Raw genomic sequence first — 17,304 nt, 5'->3', positions numbered from 1 at the left:
GCTGGTACATCTTCAGATCAACCATTTTTGATCTCTTTCGATCCTATCACATTACGTTAAACTCATTCAACGCATCTGATCTACCAGAAACGTTACACTAACTAGGCTCCCACCCAAGCTCCAGCCCAACCGTACCCCAAGCCGGTTCTGTTTAAAAGCCAAGACACGCGCGGTAACCACGCGAAATCCAGACCAATGCGTCTCGTCACACCTCATTTACGTCCGCTCACCTGCACGCCGAATTTCTACCTTCCCTGTCGGCCGGCTTCGCGAAATAAGCAATCTCCCTCGCGGTCGCGACGGGCGCAAACTTCGTTAGCCTGAGCCGCGCAGCCTTTCTTCTTTCGTTTCTCCCTCACCTTCTTCGTTCCTTCCCTTTTTTTGTCTTACCCGTGCTCCAACGCTGGCTTCCGGCGTCGCGGCCGGCCACCGTTTCAGATCGGATCTGCGTATAAACCGCTACGCGGTTCCTTTGGGGGATGAGGAGGAGGCGGCATCTCGGAGGGGATGCGCGCGGACACAATAAATACGGCCCGCTAATAGGAGAGCGGCGAAAAGCCGCTTTCGCGCGGAAAGAAGAGAAAAGAAAATGAGGCCCCGTGCAGGGGAGTGGAGGAGAGCCCTCGGTCAACGGCATTCCAGGCGGGAACGAAGGCGAACACGACCCGTTCACCGGCCGCCGAGGCTCGCGCGAGCGAGGCCTGTGTTCCGCCTATCGGAATGCACGCGCCGCGGCGGCGGACGCGACGGTTCTGCGCGAGGGCCCGTAATCTCCGACAATTATTGATGCTTTTCAAGCGAAGCCTGTGTGGCTAGAGTTCCGAGTATTTTTCTTGTCCTTCAACAAAAACTCCCGGGTAACAACCTGTATCTGAAGCGCGAGGCTTTGGAAAACGAACGCCTCGAAGCTTTCTTGCTTGCGAGGCCTCTTTTCGCTCAGTGACCTTGACTGACAGGCTTCATGCTTCGACCGAACAACACACATAATTTTACGAGGTGTGTACTTAACGCTCTTGCGCTAAAAAAAAAAATAAGCCTCACCACCACGGCCGCTACAAACAGCGAGAAGGGACAAAGCTGTGGACCCAGGAGTCACTGGCAGTCCTGTGCATGAAGAGGCTCTATCTGCAAATCAGGAAACAATTTCTTTGCAGGATAGAACCCCACCCAAACTTTGAAAACTCTACGTGAATATAACGTTGTAGCATTTGCAGCGCCACGCGTTGCCCACAGCGACTTTTCGGAAGCAATACCTCTGCGAGTGGCGCTATGATAGCTTATCAAACTAATCGCGTTTACGTACTGTCATATTCCTGTTTGCTATAGGAATCCTCATTGAATACAGCTGTTCTTTCGTGAAGCATGAACGTTAAATTTTAACGATGGAAATTGCCTAATTAGCCCTTTCAGTCATGAATTATTATATTCACCGCAGAAATATTCCGCACTTGGAGGGTTAGCAGTGTCAAGTGCCTAGAGGTAAGAAAAAAAGGTTCAGTCTCTCTAGAATACTTACTACGCAAATGGCGTCGTGTCCTCATACGGAGACACCATTACTCAATCCTGCTTTTCCCTATAAAAATATTAAATATCCTAAGGCAGTTTACAAACAAGGAGGTGAAATAATAATTTCCGTACATGAAAGAGGTGTTTTTAGCCTTTATAAATGATTGCCGCCACAGTAAAAGAGAACTTAGGACGGCAACACACTGGAGCTCCCACAAAACGTGGTGGCGTCCATTTTGAAACGATGTTTATGAGTGCGGTTCCACCATTCCACATCACATGGTGCTACCTTTCACTTCCGTAGGTTTCGAACATCAGCCGCACCGCTCTGCAGCATGAACTCTTTTCGTTTTCACGTGGCAAACGACGAAGAAAGTCGCGTCTCAATATGGAGACACGGTGACTTAAAGAGTTAGAGTTCTTTAAATCGCTGTGTTGCTGTAATAGACCAATAATAAGGATTTCGATCACGTTCTTCATAAACGAATAGTGTCAAAACTTTCATGTCTTCATCTCGACCCACTAATCCTGTCATGGACCATCTGCTTCCTAAAAGATCGCGTTCAGTTGGCCTGGTTTGGAGATCGCTGCTCAGACACTACCAAAGTAATATCCAATGTTCCTCAGGGATCCGCACTCGGCCCACTTATTTTTCTCATATTTATAAAAGACCTTCCAACAGGCATTACATCATCGATTCGTCTTTCCGCCGATTATTGTGCTATTTTACCGTCACGTCACTACTAGTAACGACCAATACATTCTGCAAAATAACTTAACCTCGATAGGCAAATTACGCTCACGCTGGATGATGAATCTAATGTAAGCAAATGCAAGTTCGTGCACGTAACTCGGAAACGCTCTATAACTAAATTCTCCTAGTCTTTTAGGCTCAGGTAATCTACCTGAGGTCTACAGCTACCGCTACTTTGGCGTTACGATCAATAACAAACCGCCGATGCCTCATAACCGCCGATGCCTCATAATCTCTTAACTACTTTAGGAGATCCTTATGCTTGTCTCCTCCATCGATCCGTAGAATAGCATACGATATTTTCATCCGTACCAAATTAAGTTATGTCTATGCAATTTTCAACCCGCACCAAAAGTACCTCGTTGACACATTAGAAGCTGTTCAAAACCGCGCTACCTGTTTCATCTCATCAAAATATGACAACACTACCAGCGCTAACAACTTAAAAAACCATCTATTGGATTGCCCTTTTTAGCATCAAGACACAAAATATCATAACTCTGCCTATTCCATCTATAACTTGTGCTATAACGTTCCCGACATTCGTTCTTCGCTTTTACTTCCACCCGTGCGCTCATCACATCGCAGCTTCAACAAATTGAGCATTCAAAGACTTCATGGTTCCACTAAAGCTTTCAACAAATTTTGCTTCCCGCCGCAATAGAATAATGGAACTCCCTCCAAGAGTCATCCGTTACAGAGCGAAACCCTTCGAAATTACGTGAGTTATTAGATGCACAGCATCTGATTCCCTCGCCTTGTCCCTCCGGCGTCGTCGTCGTTGTTGTCGGCGTTGTCCACCCCTCTGCCATTCTCCTCGCCGCGCGAGCTGCGCTCTCCGCCGCTCACCCCCTCTCCTCTCCGATAACGAACACTCTCTCGCGAGGGGCATTGGATTGGATTTGATTGGATTGGATTGGATTGGATTGGATTGGATTGGATTGGATTGGCTTAGCTTGGATTGGATTCGGTTGGATTGGATTTGGATTGGATTGGATTAAAGTGGATTGTGTTGGATTGTGTTGCGTCATAGCCGCGGCACGTTGCGTCATAGCCGCGGCAGACGCGCTGGGGCCGGCGCATGTGCAGTACTCTCTCTTCCGCGGTTTCCTCTCCTTCGGGCGCGCTGCGCATATAACCGGTGTGCCGTTCTCCGGCGAAGCAACATCCACGCTTTGCTCAAACACCTAGAGTCCACGCCGCTTTACAAGTACGCCAACGTCGTCATCGACTGGGACCAGCTTACGCAGTCCCCTCAACGTTATGCGCGCTATAAAACGCGTTTCCTTCGCCGCTCCGCCTATGCGTCGCATCTACACAGGGGTTCCCGCGAGGGGAGGTGGGAGTTTTTCATTTTAACTTCCTATACCTTTAAATAATCACGTAATATCCCGTTTCTTGTTTTTTTTTTGGTCTACGCGTAAGTTTAGCGTCTTTTTCAGTTGTTACTTTTCGTTACTTTTTTACATAACCATTGCTTGCGATGTCTGTATTATTGTTTTGCCCCACCCCCCCCCCCCCTTTTTTTTTAATACCCCGCAAGGGGCCATTAAGGAAACAATAAATGATGATGATGAAGTTGATGATGACAAATATGCTTGTTCAGTACTACATATACCGCAGGTTGATTTGTAACTATAGTGGAGTTTCTGTTGCAAAGGTGCTGTGGACCTACATTCATGCGTTCCGGCAAGACCGGGGATTACTCTCCCAAATTAGAGTTGACTTTGCGGTAGCACAACACAAAAAATGGTTATTATTCTATACCCATTATTCCCCTCGCCTTTAACCTCAAGCAATTAATCTCAGCTATCTGTTTCAGCCTTTAAAGTGTGAAACTTTTCCCAGGCTGTTCGAGGAAGTGTCCTATAGCCACTGGGTGCTCTAGCAAAAATAGGGGGAACATTCTTGGGCGTTTTTTTTCAAAGGACACAGGGTGGAGAAGCCAGGCAGCGCTGGCAATTTGGACGCCTCGTTGCCCGCCGTAGCGCGTACTCACGATTTGCTTCCGGGCAACATTGACTAACGACGTCCGCCGCGATCCGGCTTCGGGGACCCCAGCGCGGAAAACTGTACGCTTAGCGTGGGAGAAAAAATAGACCGGGGACGCAGGTGCCCGATGTAGGGTGCGAGCGGCTGCTATAAGTAGCCCGCTGTAAGCGTACGCGTATCATGACACGTTCTCATAAGATTAAAAAGCTGATGTAAGTTCATAATTCTAAGTAAAAATCAATTCGGTTGGCTCGAGCCATAATGAGCTACTTGACAGAAATCAGAATCGAAAATCACTCTGACTCTCCCACGCACTCGCTCACTCAGCCATTCACCACTTATTCACTCATTCATCCCCTCCCCCTCACTATCTCACAATCAATCAATCAATCAATCAATCAATCAATCAATCAATCAATCAATCAATCAATCAATCAATAAATAAATCAATCAATCGTGGCGTTTTAAGCGAGGAGCGGGATTATAATCATCCCCTCCCGAAAGACCATTACGCTTCTCCTCGGTCATCATCCGTGGCGCAGACGTATAACACCGCACGACTCCGGTAAGCTATAGCCCAAAAACGGTTCGAAGAAATTCCCAAGAAAGAATTTGCGGCAATTGCTGATCCAGCAACACGAATGATAGCATATGTGGCATGTATGCACGCCCTTAATTTTGCATCGGCCTTAATAAGGGCCGCATGAAACGCGTCCCAAATGTCTCTTTTAGCGTGCCCGTTCCCGCTCGCTGCGTCGCCTGATGTTAACGCGAAAGCATTCTAAGACAGCAGGCAGAAAGTTCGGCGTCGTCGGGACCAGCAGACGGACTCACAAAACGGCTGAAAGCGCTAAGAGTAAAAAAACTGCCTCGATTGCTCGGTGTTACGCCAGATTTTTTCGGGAGGATCCTGCAAAGAAATCTGAGCGATTAAATTAAACATAAAATTTGGTAAGTTAGGTCCTGGGTGGAACACAGAATTTCCCACATGTGAGACGAACACGCACACCCTACGCCTCGACGACTACGTGGCTCTAGCTAGCCATGTAGGTGGACCTAGCGGACGCATTGTGTGCTGCGACTTAGAAATGTGTGCACGTACTAAGGCCTACATACCAAGAAATTTCAACACGCTAATTACAGAACTACAAATTGGGCTAGCAGAACATTACGTTACGAAAGTGCCTTATTTGAATGGTGTGCAACAGCAGAGCCATCATGCGGCATCTTTTGAAAACTGAAATACCAACATATAGCACGCGAGTAGTATCACATAAAAGGTGCCGCGAACAGCTTGACGTTAGTCCTAACGGTATACGCCTTGAGCTCTCACGTCGTAAGCCTGGAACCCTGAGCTTTACGTACAACGAGGTCGACGTTGCTTGTCGCATCGTGAGGCCTAACGTTTCGGCTGCTTGACAAGAAGTGTTGATAGAGGCCAAACAAAAACTATTAGTCAAATCACAGTAATGGAGAGAATGAGAGAAGAAAAAGATTGGAGGGGAAATGACGACGCTGACTAAGAATAAAAAAGTTATTTCAGCACTTGCCACGCCCATCTACAACCGCTTCCTCACCCGGCGGCGCTGTAGTCACCAGATATTCAGGGCGCTATGGCGGCGCCCACAATACCAGCATGTACGTTCTGCAACTGGACACTAGTGCTTTGTCATTCACTACACCATAAGGGGCGCTTATATGTGATCGCATTTTTTATACAATAGTACAGTAATACTTTCGGGCTTCTAGGTTATATCTACTTGAACATTTAAGTCTAGCGCAATTAAATAAGCTCATTTTTCTTTCACAAGTTTTTGTTTACCGATGTGACACAAGGACTTGTGACTCGCTGCATCTGGACCCCTTCTCAAGCTACAAAAAAAAAAAAAAAAAACGGGAACCACAAAATATTTTGGAAAAGACAGGCGGCTGCTTCCTTGTTCTACACCCACAAACAATCGGCGAGCGATCATTCTTTTGTTCTCCCCAGCGTACCTTCAAAGAAACACGCTGCATTCATCTTTGTTTTGTTTCCCCAAGGGAGAGTCGGTGCCATCCTCCGCGCTCATCCAGGCGCGAGAGAACGCGGTCCGTCTTCTCTGGGTCCATATCCCGTATGAGCGGCCGGATCCTCGGAAGCACGGCACGCCGGGCGGCTTCTGACAGGGGGCTATTTATTCCATGAAGGGAAACACGCAGCTCGTTCCTTTCTTTGACGCTGCCTCACCGATCAGTGAAGGGGGCGGCCCGCCGAAGCAGAAACCAACACGCGCTCGCGCGCCCGCAGACTACTGCTCACTGTGCGAGGCCATTCAAGGCAGAAGAAACAAGGCAAAAGCAGGAATAGCCATTCGAGGCTACTTGAACTTGCCCCGACAACCTCGTGGAGCTCCATGGCATCGCTAGCCCGCTGACCTTCCTATACCCTCTTCGTTTCCGCCGATCGGAACTGCGAGGCGGCGTCAGCGAAGCCACGGCGGTGGGCGCAGAGTGCGGCCCGAAGTGCGGCGACGCTTCTCGTGGCTGGCCCATTCTTTTTCGCTATGACTAGTCACCGACGCTGCACGCATAAGCGACGCTGTCGGCTGCTTCGTTCGGCGGGCTTCATCTTTGGTCGCGCCGAACGCCGGAAACTCTGCTGCTCTTGTGGGACGCGTCGCCTTGTACCAGGCCGTCTCGTGGACCGGAGCAAGGAAGAGACGGAAGCGAGGTTTAACGTATGCGCAACTTATAACGGATTGCCGTGGAGAACTGTGACGCGTTTTTCTTCCGTACCCCAAATGGGGGTGGAGCGGGCAGAATTTACTCCGGGAGATTTTTTTTTTTTTTTTTTTCCCTGTCATCTCTAGCCGGCGCACTGAATCTTTTCGGGCGCTGCCTGGATGTTTGGCTCTGCTAGAACGTTCGAATGTGCGGGTGTTTTTCATCTTTCGATCGGAGGGATAACGGTCATGCAGATCTGAAATGCATACAGTGGCGGTCCCGAAGTGACCTTTTAGGAGAGGATGGTTGAGTACGGAACTTGTGTGGGCATAGCCAAGAGCAGGACGGCTAACCGCATGGCCTAGCTAGTTCATAAGGTGAATAGAAAGCGGTGGGAGGGTGGGGGGAGGGGGTATTATGATTGAGCATGTTTCCCCAACGCACCACCGTTGGATCCACCACTGATTCCATATGTTCAAGTAAATGGGTTAAATATTTAGTACACCCTCCCGTTGCTCTCTCTCTCTCTCTCTCTATCTCTCTCTCTCTCTCTCTCTCTCTCTCTCTCTCTCTCTATATATATATATATATATATATATATATATATATATATATATATATATATATATAACAGAAAATAAGGGTTGGCAGTCAAGAAAACCTCGGAAAGCAAAGGGGAGGTTGTGGTGAGTCATAGAAAGAGATAAAGAATTTTTTGAGTCGAAAAGAAAGTGGTGAAAAAATGCCCGCCGGGTGGGATCCGAACCCACGACCTCCGATATATATATATATATCGTCGCCGAGAGCGAGTTTCTGTTGTAACTCAGCGGGTTCATCTTGGTCGTCTCGGAAACTAGTACATGTGTTTACCGAACGTTTATGCAGGCTTGTTTTAAATTGAACCAAAAATATGTAACGTTTCGGACTCGAAAAATTACGCCGAAAAATGATAATTGAACGGGCCTCGGAAATTTTTCCTGACCGCTGGAGCAACGCTTCCGGCATTAATAAAATCGTCAGTGCCCAGCGTCCGTTACTTCCTGTGGGCTCCTCTTTCGCCCTCAGCTCAATGGCATATGTGCCGGTCCTCAAAATGACACCGCATTCCTCCCAGAGGTTCCGCGTCGCTCAAAAGACCCCGCCGACGACGATGCCCCGACCTCGAAATGGCAGCGCCACTCACGCGCGATCTCAGCGCGCTGTCCTTCACGCGAGCGCCGTCGCCTCTTCTTCGCACTGTGTCAATCCAATTTCAGGGTCCACCGGAGGCCGCCGCGACGACGTCGCTCGCCCCTTCCCACACGCCCCAGAGCCAACAGAAAGATAAAAAATAACGTACACGCGATAAATAACGGGGAAAATAGTATGTCACGGCTGGGCAGCGGCGGAGAAGCGCCCAGGCACCTCGGCCGTCGCCAGCACCGCATAGATGACCAAGGCCCACTGCACTCCTCCTCGCTTGCATTTCCCTCTCTCCTAACCGAAGGTGCTTCCGAGCCTTCCACGATTACGCGTTTTCCTTCAGCCAATCAGGAGAGCCGATTTCGGGAGTCCTAACAACTGATACGACGCCGATCGATTCAGCGAGCCCAGACCTCGTCACCTCGGTGTGTGGCCGCGCTCACGGCTGCAGTGACGGCCGTCGAACAACAACGCGGAAACTCGGCACGTGCGAAAGGACAGAGAGGAAAAGGGCGCAGAAACGAACTTCGTCGCTCTTGGTTAGGGTTCGCTAAGAAGGAAACAACAAACGCGCAGAGAAAAAAAAAAAAAAAAAAGCAAACAAACTCGGGTAATAACAAGAAACAATCGGACCGGAGACGAGGGTAGGAAGAATAAAACGGGCGACCTCCGAGACGGCGAGGCGAAAAGTATACCGTACGTTGCGCGTACTTGGCTGTGCAGCCGAACATTCACGCTCAAATGAACCACGAACTGCTCGGCTGTAATGGGGGGCAAGAGGAGAGCCGGCAATAGCGGAAGCACGGGCGCCAAGGAAAAAAAGGACACGGGGTGAATTGGTGGAAGGGGTGTGCAGTCGTTCGGAGACGATTGTTGAAATAAGAAATAAAAAAAGGAGCGTGGGAGGTCGCAGCTATTAAGCGCGAACATTAGTTGCTCATGGCTTCGGCTTCAGGAACACGGAAAGCTTGTGCGGATGGGGTAACGCTGCCGTGGGGTCGCGCGCGGGAACGGTGATATATTTAAAACGAAGAACGCGAAGAAGATGACGTCGACGGTGCGACGGCGTGTAGATGGGGGTTGGAAGGCCTGGGCCATAACGAATCAAGTGAGCTGCGACAACGGCTACGAAGACGCCGTTACGGAGGTCGTTCCGAGGTGACGCGTCTCAGTTCGCAATTTTACTCTTTTCAATTTTTTAAAAAAACTCTGGAGGAAGAGAGATCCCAAGGGTCATGGCGTCGATGGGCGCACAGAGAGAAAAATTAGAGGATGCGGTATGTACTTCCCGGTGGTTATTATTAGCGCTAGTATGAAGGCACGGGAAGATTGTTTCATAGTGATGCGAGTTTGTTGTTGCCTGCACAAAATGGACGTTTGAGCGTAAGCGCCAAAGGAAACAAATGTGAATCCCATTTTTCTTTTTAAAACGAGCTTAGACATTCAAGAGCAATACCAGCTGAAGGATTAGTTTGACACATTTGCGCAGCTGAAATGTAGCAGCAAAAGTCACAGGACGACAAAAAAAAAAAAAAAAAAAAAAAAACTAAAGCCGTTGAAACTCAATGTGAAAGCTGTCGTAAGTGCAGAGCAGTGATTCGCCATAATGGGCTGCAGCGCCTTCATCCGCTCACTGCTGCCGCCCAATGCATGCATTTCAAATTTCTCGCCTTCGCAGTGCTCGCGCGCCCCCTGCCTGAAACTGCGCCAGCGGGAGTTCTGTTCTTTTCGTGCTTGCTTTAATTTCGTAAGCTGGAGCTGTTTTGAGTCGTTTCGAACGCGCCATTTTTTCCTTGCGCTGCTGGAGCCTTTCTGCGTCATTTAGAACGCGCCATTCTTTTCGTGCACGGCCGCTTTTTTTCTCTTACTATCGTAAAAACCAATCCGACAAACATTCCTAACTAAATGAACGCGGAGACTGCCGGTTATATACGCAGATTTTGCCTAACATGTACCTGCAGTTTTCGTTGCGCTAAACAACGGGGAGATGTATGGCAAGTGCCAGCGGTTCACGAGGTTCGAACGGTTGTGACTATTTAAACCGCGTGGTTTCCCAAGCCTTAGCGTGGCCCGCTGACGATGGTGCATCAGGCTCTACTTGGCTCCTTTATTATCTCGCTGCGCCGCCTGATTCCGGCAGTCGCATGAACCGTTAGCGATCTTCGAAGACATGGCAAGCTCAAAAAGTTCTCTGCACTTAAAAAAAAAAAAAAGTACAGGAAAGACAAGGGTGGAGGGGTGGGGAGTGAGGGCGGGGGGAGGGGGGATGATTTAAGCTCGAGGTAAGGTGACACGAAAGCGTCATTTGCAAACTTGTTTTCTGGAGCAGAATGGCTGCAAAACGAAATTAGAGCTCCCTGTATGAGACCGTTGAAATACAGAGAAACCGTTGCGGTTGGTTGATCTATGCCGACGGCTTCAGGTTACCTTAGTAAAGCATGCTTCGAAAGTGATGAAGAGATTAGATAGACAACACAACGCGATCACTAGGCGATTTGCTTTGACATATGGCGAGTGTACAAATTGCTTTAAGACGTGTGCAAGAGAATACGAGGTGAAAACGCCTTTGCAAAACCAACTTTGCGCAAATAAGCTTCAAACAATCGTCTCCACGAAATCGGCTTCAGCACATCATTCTGCATAAAAAAGGTCGTAAAAGGGTAGTAACGGCCGTGTTTACTAACTCATTACGAACCTTACGACCCCGCGGTACGCTACGTAGGCTCTGCCACTAGCAACTTCATGGTTAGGAAATTAACTGAGTGTAGGAAGTAGTTTACACTAGATTAAGGTCGTGCTTATAATGTCTAGGTGACGAATGGCCATTTAGTAAGCGCATGTAGCTCGGAAGCGTGTTATCAGCAGGACTTCACTATTGAAGGTAGTGGGGCTCACTGGCTGCTTCAGTTAGTAACCCTGACTAGTGCTGCATTTGCTATCTCCAGTTACTAAGTACCTGGTGTATAATAGGACAAGTAACTTGTTAGTGTTTCGTCAGTAAATACCACAACCTTTTTTTTTTAAAGAGTGATATACGTCTCACAAAAGCCACGGCGGGTTCGCCGATATCTGTTTCACATACGAAAGCCAGTTTTTTCATAATAATCAATAAATGTATTCAACTCTTCCACTGTATTTACATTATAGGTAACAAAAGGAAGTTACCCCACGTTTTACTTTGGGGTCACATTTTCCTACGCATTCTAGCTAGAGATGCGTTCGTTTTTTTTCTCGGTACCCAACACATGCTGGGATGCCCATCCGAGCGGGTGTCGAAGAACAGCCGTCAATCAAGCGCCGACGTCAGTCCGCAACCGGGAAGTCAGCTATAGCCAGGAATGGCCGTATACTTTGACGACGCCGCCAGCACCGCTTTTCGATTTTACACACCATCCTTCGCGAGGCACGCAAGCGGTCCAGCAGGATCGTGCTCGCGCTCCATCGAAAAGCGGATTTCTCTTGCATGCTTCATTTTTACGCTGGCAGCGTGACCGAACGGAACACGCGTGTTTAGTTTCCAAGCAGTACCAGTCGCATGTTCGGACGCGTCCGATTACCCCTTCTGACTTTGCTTTAGACTCGGGTCGAATAAGCGTGCCTACATCACACTAGCCTAAGTCACGGGCTATGGCTTTCTTTTTTCTTTTATATCACAGCTTTGGCTGTTATAGGGAACGCGCCCTCTGTTCATTGTGGCCGTGCCACGATCCCGATGCTTGCTTTTAAAGGGTGTTTCACACCAAGAAGATCCATGCTGGTGTAAAGGCCACAAGACAGGGTAAAGGGAGGAAAACTATTACAACAATGGCTGTATGATAAATTGTGATCCTTATTATTAGTGTGCGGAAATTTCTGCAGATGGAGGCAAACTCGCATAGCAATACCAACATTGAATAGTTGCATTACATAAGGGTTACCGCTCATACATTTTATTTTCAGTTTTTTTACAGTAGACTGACTGCATGGATTCCGCGTTATTTTGAGGTGAAACAGGAAGCAAAACAAAACCAAAAATAGGACGTTTATCTATACTGGCGGGGTCGGCAGCTATTTTTCCGCGCTAGAGTGCCGGGAACGTTGGAGGTATATACCACTGTACTCGACGTGTTAAATGTGCCATAAATATGATGACGACAATGTTTTGAGCTTTCTAACGGCGGAGCTATTTTAACTGGCCGTAATGTGTGCCGCGTAACGAGTAACGCGTTAAAAATACCAAGAAAATTACGAGCGCTCTTGCGCACGTTCCTCGCGGCGATATCCGACGCTCCCCGGCGCGCGCAGCGGCTTTAGTAGATGATGATGATGATGATGATGAATAAATTTAATTTGAGTCGAGGTGCTGATGTGTTAGGGCACCCGCCCAGTGGGAGGCTTCCTTAGTACGAAAAAAAAAAAAAAACTGGCGAAAACCCCGAGGAGCGCTACCCGCCGCGGTGGATCAGTGGCTCAGGCGTTGTGCTGCTGAGCATGAGGTCGCGGGTTCGATTCTCGACCACGGCGGCTACTTTTCCGATGGAGGCGAAAAGCAAAAACGCCCGTGTGTACGAGACTTCGGCGCACGTTAATGATCACCAGGTGGTCAAAATTAATCCGGAGCCCTCCATTACAGCGCACCTCATCGCCTGCGTTGCGTCGGCGCGTTAAACCCCACAATCAATCAATCAAGAACGCCCCAGGTGGCGCCACTTCTGCTCCACGGAACCTCGACGCCACTCCAGGAACGGTGCTCATACGTCGTGCACGTACACGCAGCCGCTGCGCCCCAGCTGTCGTCAAACGCTACAGCGCATCTTATGCTTGGCATTAGGAACAAGACGACATCGATGCATATGATGATGACTATACTACTAGCACAGTGCAAAGCGACGACGGAACGTTTAAACAAACAATTTCAAACTTGTAGAAATGCCTGGTGATGTGTCCTTCAGTGCTCACGTAAAAAGAAATATCGCAGCTTCGTTATGGTTCAAGCTTTGCGCGATTTAGCGGAAGCTTCACAAGGTTTTTGTTTCTGGAAAAAGACTACTTGTCCAAGGAGCACAAATAAAAATGCAGGTTTAGGTATGTTCTTAAACTTGTAAAATGTGCGCGTGCAGTTGCTTAACATGATCAATGTGTATGATGTCACGACGAAAACAATCTAAAGCCAAAAAATAAGCCCACTCGCAATTTTTATTGATATTAATAAACGCATTCTACCAAAATAAAGTACCCAAGTGAGCAGTCATTGTCAAAACAAGTCCCGCGAGGCCTCTTAGCTTCAAGTAAGAAGTAGTCCTGTCCCAGCACTGGGATACAGGATTAGATTACTCGCGATAAGAAATGTTACGGAAATTTTAACCGACGTGAGGTAATATAAAACCTTAACATCGAATCACCTGCCAACTAGTGCGATGAGTGTTGTCAAACTACTGCGTGCAGAGTTCTTGAAGTGTTGGCGGATTTGAGCATCATAACCCCCCAAAATTTAGGCAGCATTCCGGGCTTCAGTTATTAAAGACGATAGTGTCTCTAAAGATACGCTAAAGGCTGCAATTCTGGTCTGTCTGATCGTATGTCTGTATGTTGCACCAATCAACCGAAAAAAATTAACAGCCCCGGGAAAAAAAAGTCGGACATAATCAATGGTGAATATCGTGCCAACATCTTATGCGTTGAAAGGGATGACACTGGCGCTTGAGAGACACCGCACATATAAGTGTAAAGCGTTCGGAGGAACGACTAAGTGCTTGTATTCACCGTCAACATTCCATAGACGCTGACGTAACCAGAAGTGGCGGCGGATGTAGCACCACGCCCCAATCGATGTGCAGAGGGGGTAATGACCAAATCGTTAAATAAAATGCATGTGTCACACACTCTTGCTCTTGCCTGAAACCTTCGCCGTTCTATTCGTGCCCCAGAGAGAGGCGGACATTACAGCATGGCAACATGTTGATAGTAAATTTAAAATCTTCGACAATGTGCGAAATTTGAAATCGGCAACTTAACCAAGGAACAGGGGCGTTATCTGTCTGCGGCCGGAATGCCATCGTCTTTGGACGTCATTTGCTGTGAAGCAACCATGCCCCACCCAATTTTTTTAATGGATAGATAGCATGCATGTTGCTCACCTTAGGTTCAGAGCAGTTCCTAAACTTGGACGGGAGCGTTGTCGTACTTCCTGTGTTCAACATCTCGTGATATGACAGGTCTAGGATCACCATCGGCGTATGCGATGAAGACCGAGGTGGACGTCCTGCTGCGATGATTGCTGATCGCCTAGGCATCGACGACGTCATTCCGACACGTTTCGATGATCGGCAGCTCAGAAAACGTCCCGGTAAAGTCTAGCCGGCGGCAAGCATTGAGTCAGATAGCAGCCGTGTCTCCTTTGTCCATTGGAAGGCATCGACACGAAGCTTCGCTACGCATCCAATGAGCACACTCCAGTCCGTTCTTGATGTCTTCAAACAAAAATGAGTGCGTGCATGCGCCTTGAACTCTATCTTCACAATTTCATGGGTGTCCTGTAGTACGCTTTGCGCGAAAATACTATCTGTCAGCAGTGAAAGGTTCCACGGTCCGAATACTACAATCGCCCTCGTCAACAACGAAATTCCTCGCGGTTATTTTGAGGGTTTGACGTGCGGATATTTTAGGCTGAACTCAACTCTGTTTCACTTCGAAGCGTGACCTCTGCCTCTGCTTCTCCACACTGCGCAAAGAACGGGTCTCTGCGGGTAACTGCCCGCTGGCTTTGCTCAGGTCGTGTAAGTGACCAAAAGTCTCACAGGGAACTTAGGGTCCCCGAAATGCAATAACGAGCATGGCCGGAGCAGCCGCAATAGACACCAGAACTGCCAGTTGCCTCTACGCACCCAATTCGGAAAAATAGTTCCACAAATCGTTTCCGGTAAAGTTCCGAAGCGTCGAGTTCCAGAAGGAGCGTCAACACTCCCTACGCAGGCATTGACCGAATCTTCGTTCGTGACCCTGAACCAAACACCTCGGGTGACGAAAACCAACAAGCACCAACAATACTAACGAAGCACCCGCACTTATCGGAGTCTCCTCGTCAAACCCCGAAAACACCCCAGCACCGGCAGGAGACGACGAGAGAAGCCGCAGGGACGTAACGGCACTGCGAAGTCCGGTGCCTCCTCCTCGAAAGCACGCGGTCGCGCCGACTCCACGTGGGTACCGGTGGCACGGATCAGTCCGAACGATCTCTCGGCACTCTACTTTATTCCGCGCCGTCTGCTCGGCGAGTGTGGACGACCCACCGGACGCGGGACCGGCGGCTTGCGGAACCGCGGCGGTCCGGTTGCCCCGTCCGGCCGCGAGGAGAGGAACTCGCCTCGGTGGCGAGGGCGATTCCGCGCTCCTTCGGCAAGAGCGCGCTCGGCGCAGCTGGCACTTCCTCAAACAGAGTTCTTAGTTGCGCGCTCTTCCGAAACAAACAGAATCAACGGAGAATCTCGCCGGAGAAGAAGAAGAAGAAGAAGAAGAAGAGAGCAGGAACAGCGCGCCGTCGCCCAAGACCTTCCCTGCCTGCCTAACCCAGCGGTGGTGCGTGTGGCAGTAGCAGCAAGCCGCAGCAGCATCAAAAAGAAAGCCGGTGGTAGCTCGGCATTCCAGCGTACTTGTTTCAAGCCCTCCGCCTCCTCCTCCTCCTCCTCCCCGTCTTCTCATCTATGCCTTTTTTCCGAAGCTCCTCCACTCTCTCTCCCTCTTTTCGCAACCCTCTCTTTCGGTCTCGTCTTGCTTATTCGGGCTTCGCCCGAGCTTTCTTTCTGAGCGGTCGTTTATGCGCCACGATAGTATTTTTTTATGCGTTCCCCGGACTGCACGCTAGGAGGGCACTGGGAGGCGCATAGTCGATGGTCGGTGCTGGTTCGCTTGCCACCCGCTCATCCGCCCTATGGTAATCCACACTCGGGCGCCACTCAGTGCCTTGTTCACTAATTCGCTGCTCCCAGGGATCAAGCGGATGCTGCGTACGGCCAGCAAACACCCCCGAGATGATCTGCGCAGCCTTCCGACTTCGTATTCCGCCATGCCTTCGCTATTTTTTTTCCTCCTCATTCAAGATCGTAACCTTGAACTTGAACTGGCGCTGTTCTTCTACGACGGCTCAGTGTAAATCGCGAATAATCGCGACTGTACGTCCGCTGTTGTCGAAGCGCCTACGCCGTGTCGTGTGGACGGTGTTGGGCGAGCGAGTGTTCGTGGCCCGCGCGAGTGGAAAACAAAAGGTGCTGCGCCGCTTCACGACATGCAATTACGGTCTGTCGGCGATAGACCACACGCGTCGAAAGGGTAGGAAAGGGCACGAATAAGCGGAAGTGGCAGCGTGAGTGATTCTAACGGTAATTTAATCCCTAATTGGGTGTGTCGTTCGCCGTGCTTTCTGGATTAATTCGCGGAGAAGCAGCTGCACTGATGACAGATCCGAAATTCAGGTTCGGCGTTCGACTAACCGGAGTTTCACGAAGTAAGCTCTGCAACTCGAGGAATCGATTCAGACCGGACAGAGTCTGCATTTTTCTTCATAATGGCGTTTTCAACCACACCACCTCTTTCGTAGTGCGGGAATTAGTGCCATGCCTCCTCGGTTTTTTCCGTACACAGAACATGTGCACCCTTGACGAAGTGACACAATATTTAGCGTCCAAGGTACAGCCTGGGGGTGGGGTTCTGAATATTTTTGCAAGGCGAGGACCACCCGATACAACAACGGTGACAATAACAACAAACAAACAACAATGATAACAACAACGACGATGACAACAACAACAACAACAAAATATTCCTAACATTTAACTGCTCTGAGTGGCAGGGGTATAAGTACGTCGTCTATAACTGCGATCAAATTACACGGGTGTTCTTCAGTTGGTTCTATCACATCGCATAAAATCGGCCGTAAAAAGACTGTCTGACGTATCACCATAAAGCGAGACTTAGAAGGCTGCAAACTATCGAGCGTTCAAGTCAAGATGATCGAAATGCTGCAAGCAATTTTGCCAAACCGTTGGCTTAAAACGGCCAAGCCGCTTCGATTGTCATTACTTGTGAAGGTCAGTCGGCCTGTTGCCCCTCACTTGCTGGCCTGCGATTACAATCGTTTGTGATTTGATGCGATTTGACTTAATCAACAATATATTATAATGAATAAATCCCTT

General features: G+C 49.0%; 1 protein-coding gene across 3 annotated transcripts in view; it reads right to left on the bottom strand.

The window, feature by feature from the left end:
- Positions 1–17,304, bottom strand: part of LOC144152189 (uncharacterized) — a 648,411-nt gene that overhangs the window by 329,733 nt on the left and 301,374 nt on the right. The window contains exon 1 of one of the 3 annotated variants that reach the window (XM_077683417.1): positions 14,254–14,361. The exons of the other annotated variants lie outside the window; for them this stretch is intronic. Coding sequence (XP_077539543.1) covers positions 14,254–14,346 — 93 coding nt within the window. The 5' untranslated portion in view covers positions 14,347–14,361. Of the gene's footprint in view, positions 1–14,253; positions 14,362–17,304 lie in introns of those variants that run through there. 3 annotated transcript variants of the gene reach the window in all.

This window comes from Haemaphysalis longicornis, unplaced genomic scaffold (genome assembly GCF_048455015.1).
Source record: "Haemaphysalis longicornis isolate Haplotype H1 unplaced genomic scaffold, Haemaphysalis longicornis Haplotype H1 scaffold_9, whole genome shotgun sequence".
Taxonomy (NCBI): domain Eukaryota; kingdom Metazoa; phylum Arthropoda; class Arachnida; order Ixodida; family Ixodidae; genus Haemaphysalis; species Haemaphysalis longicornis.
Note: the sequence above shows the minus strand (reverse complement) of the source record. Positions and strands in the feature narration are given on the sequence as shown.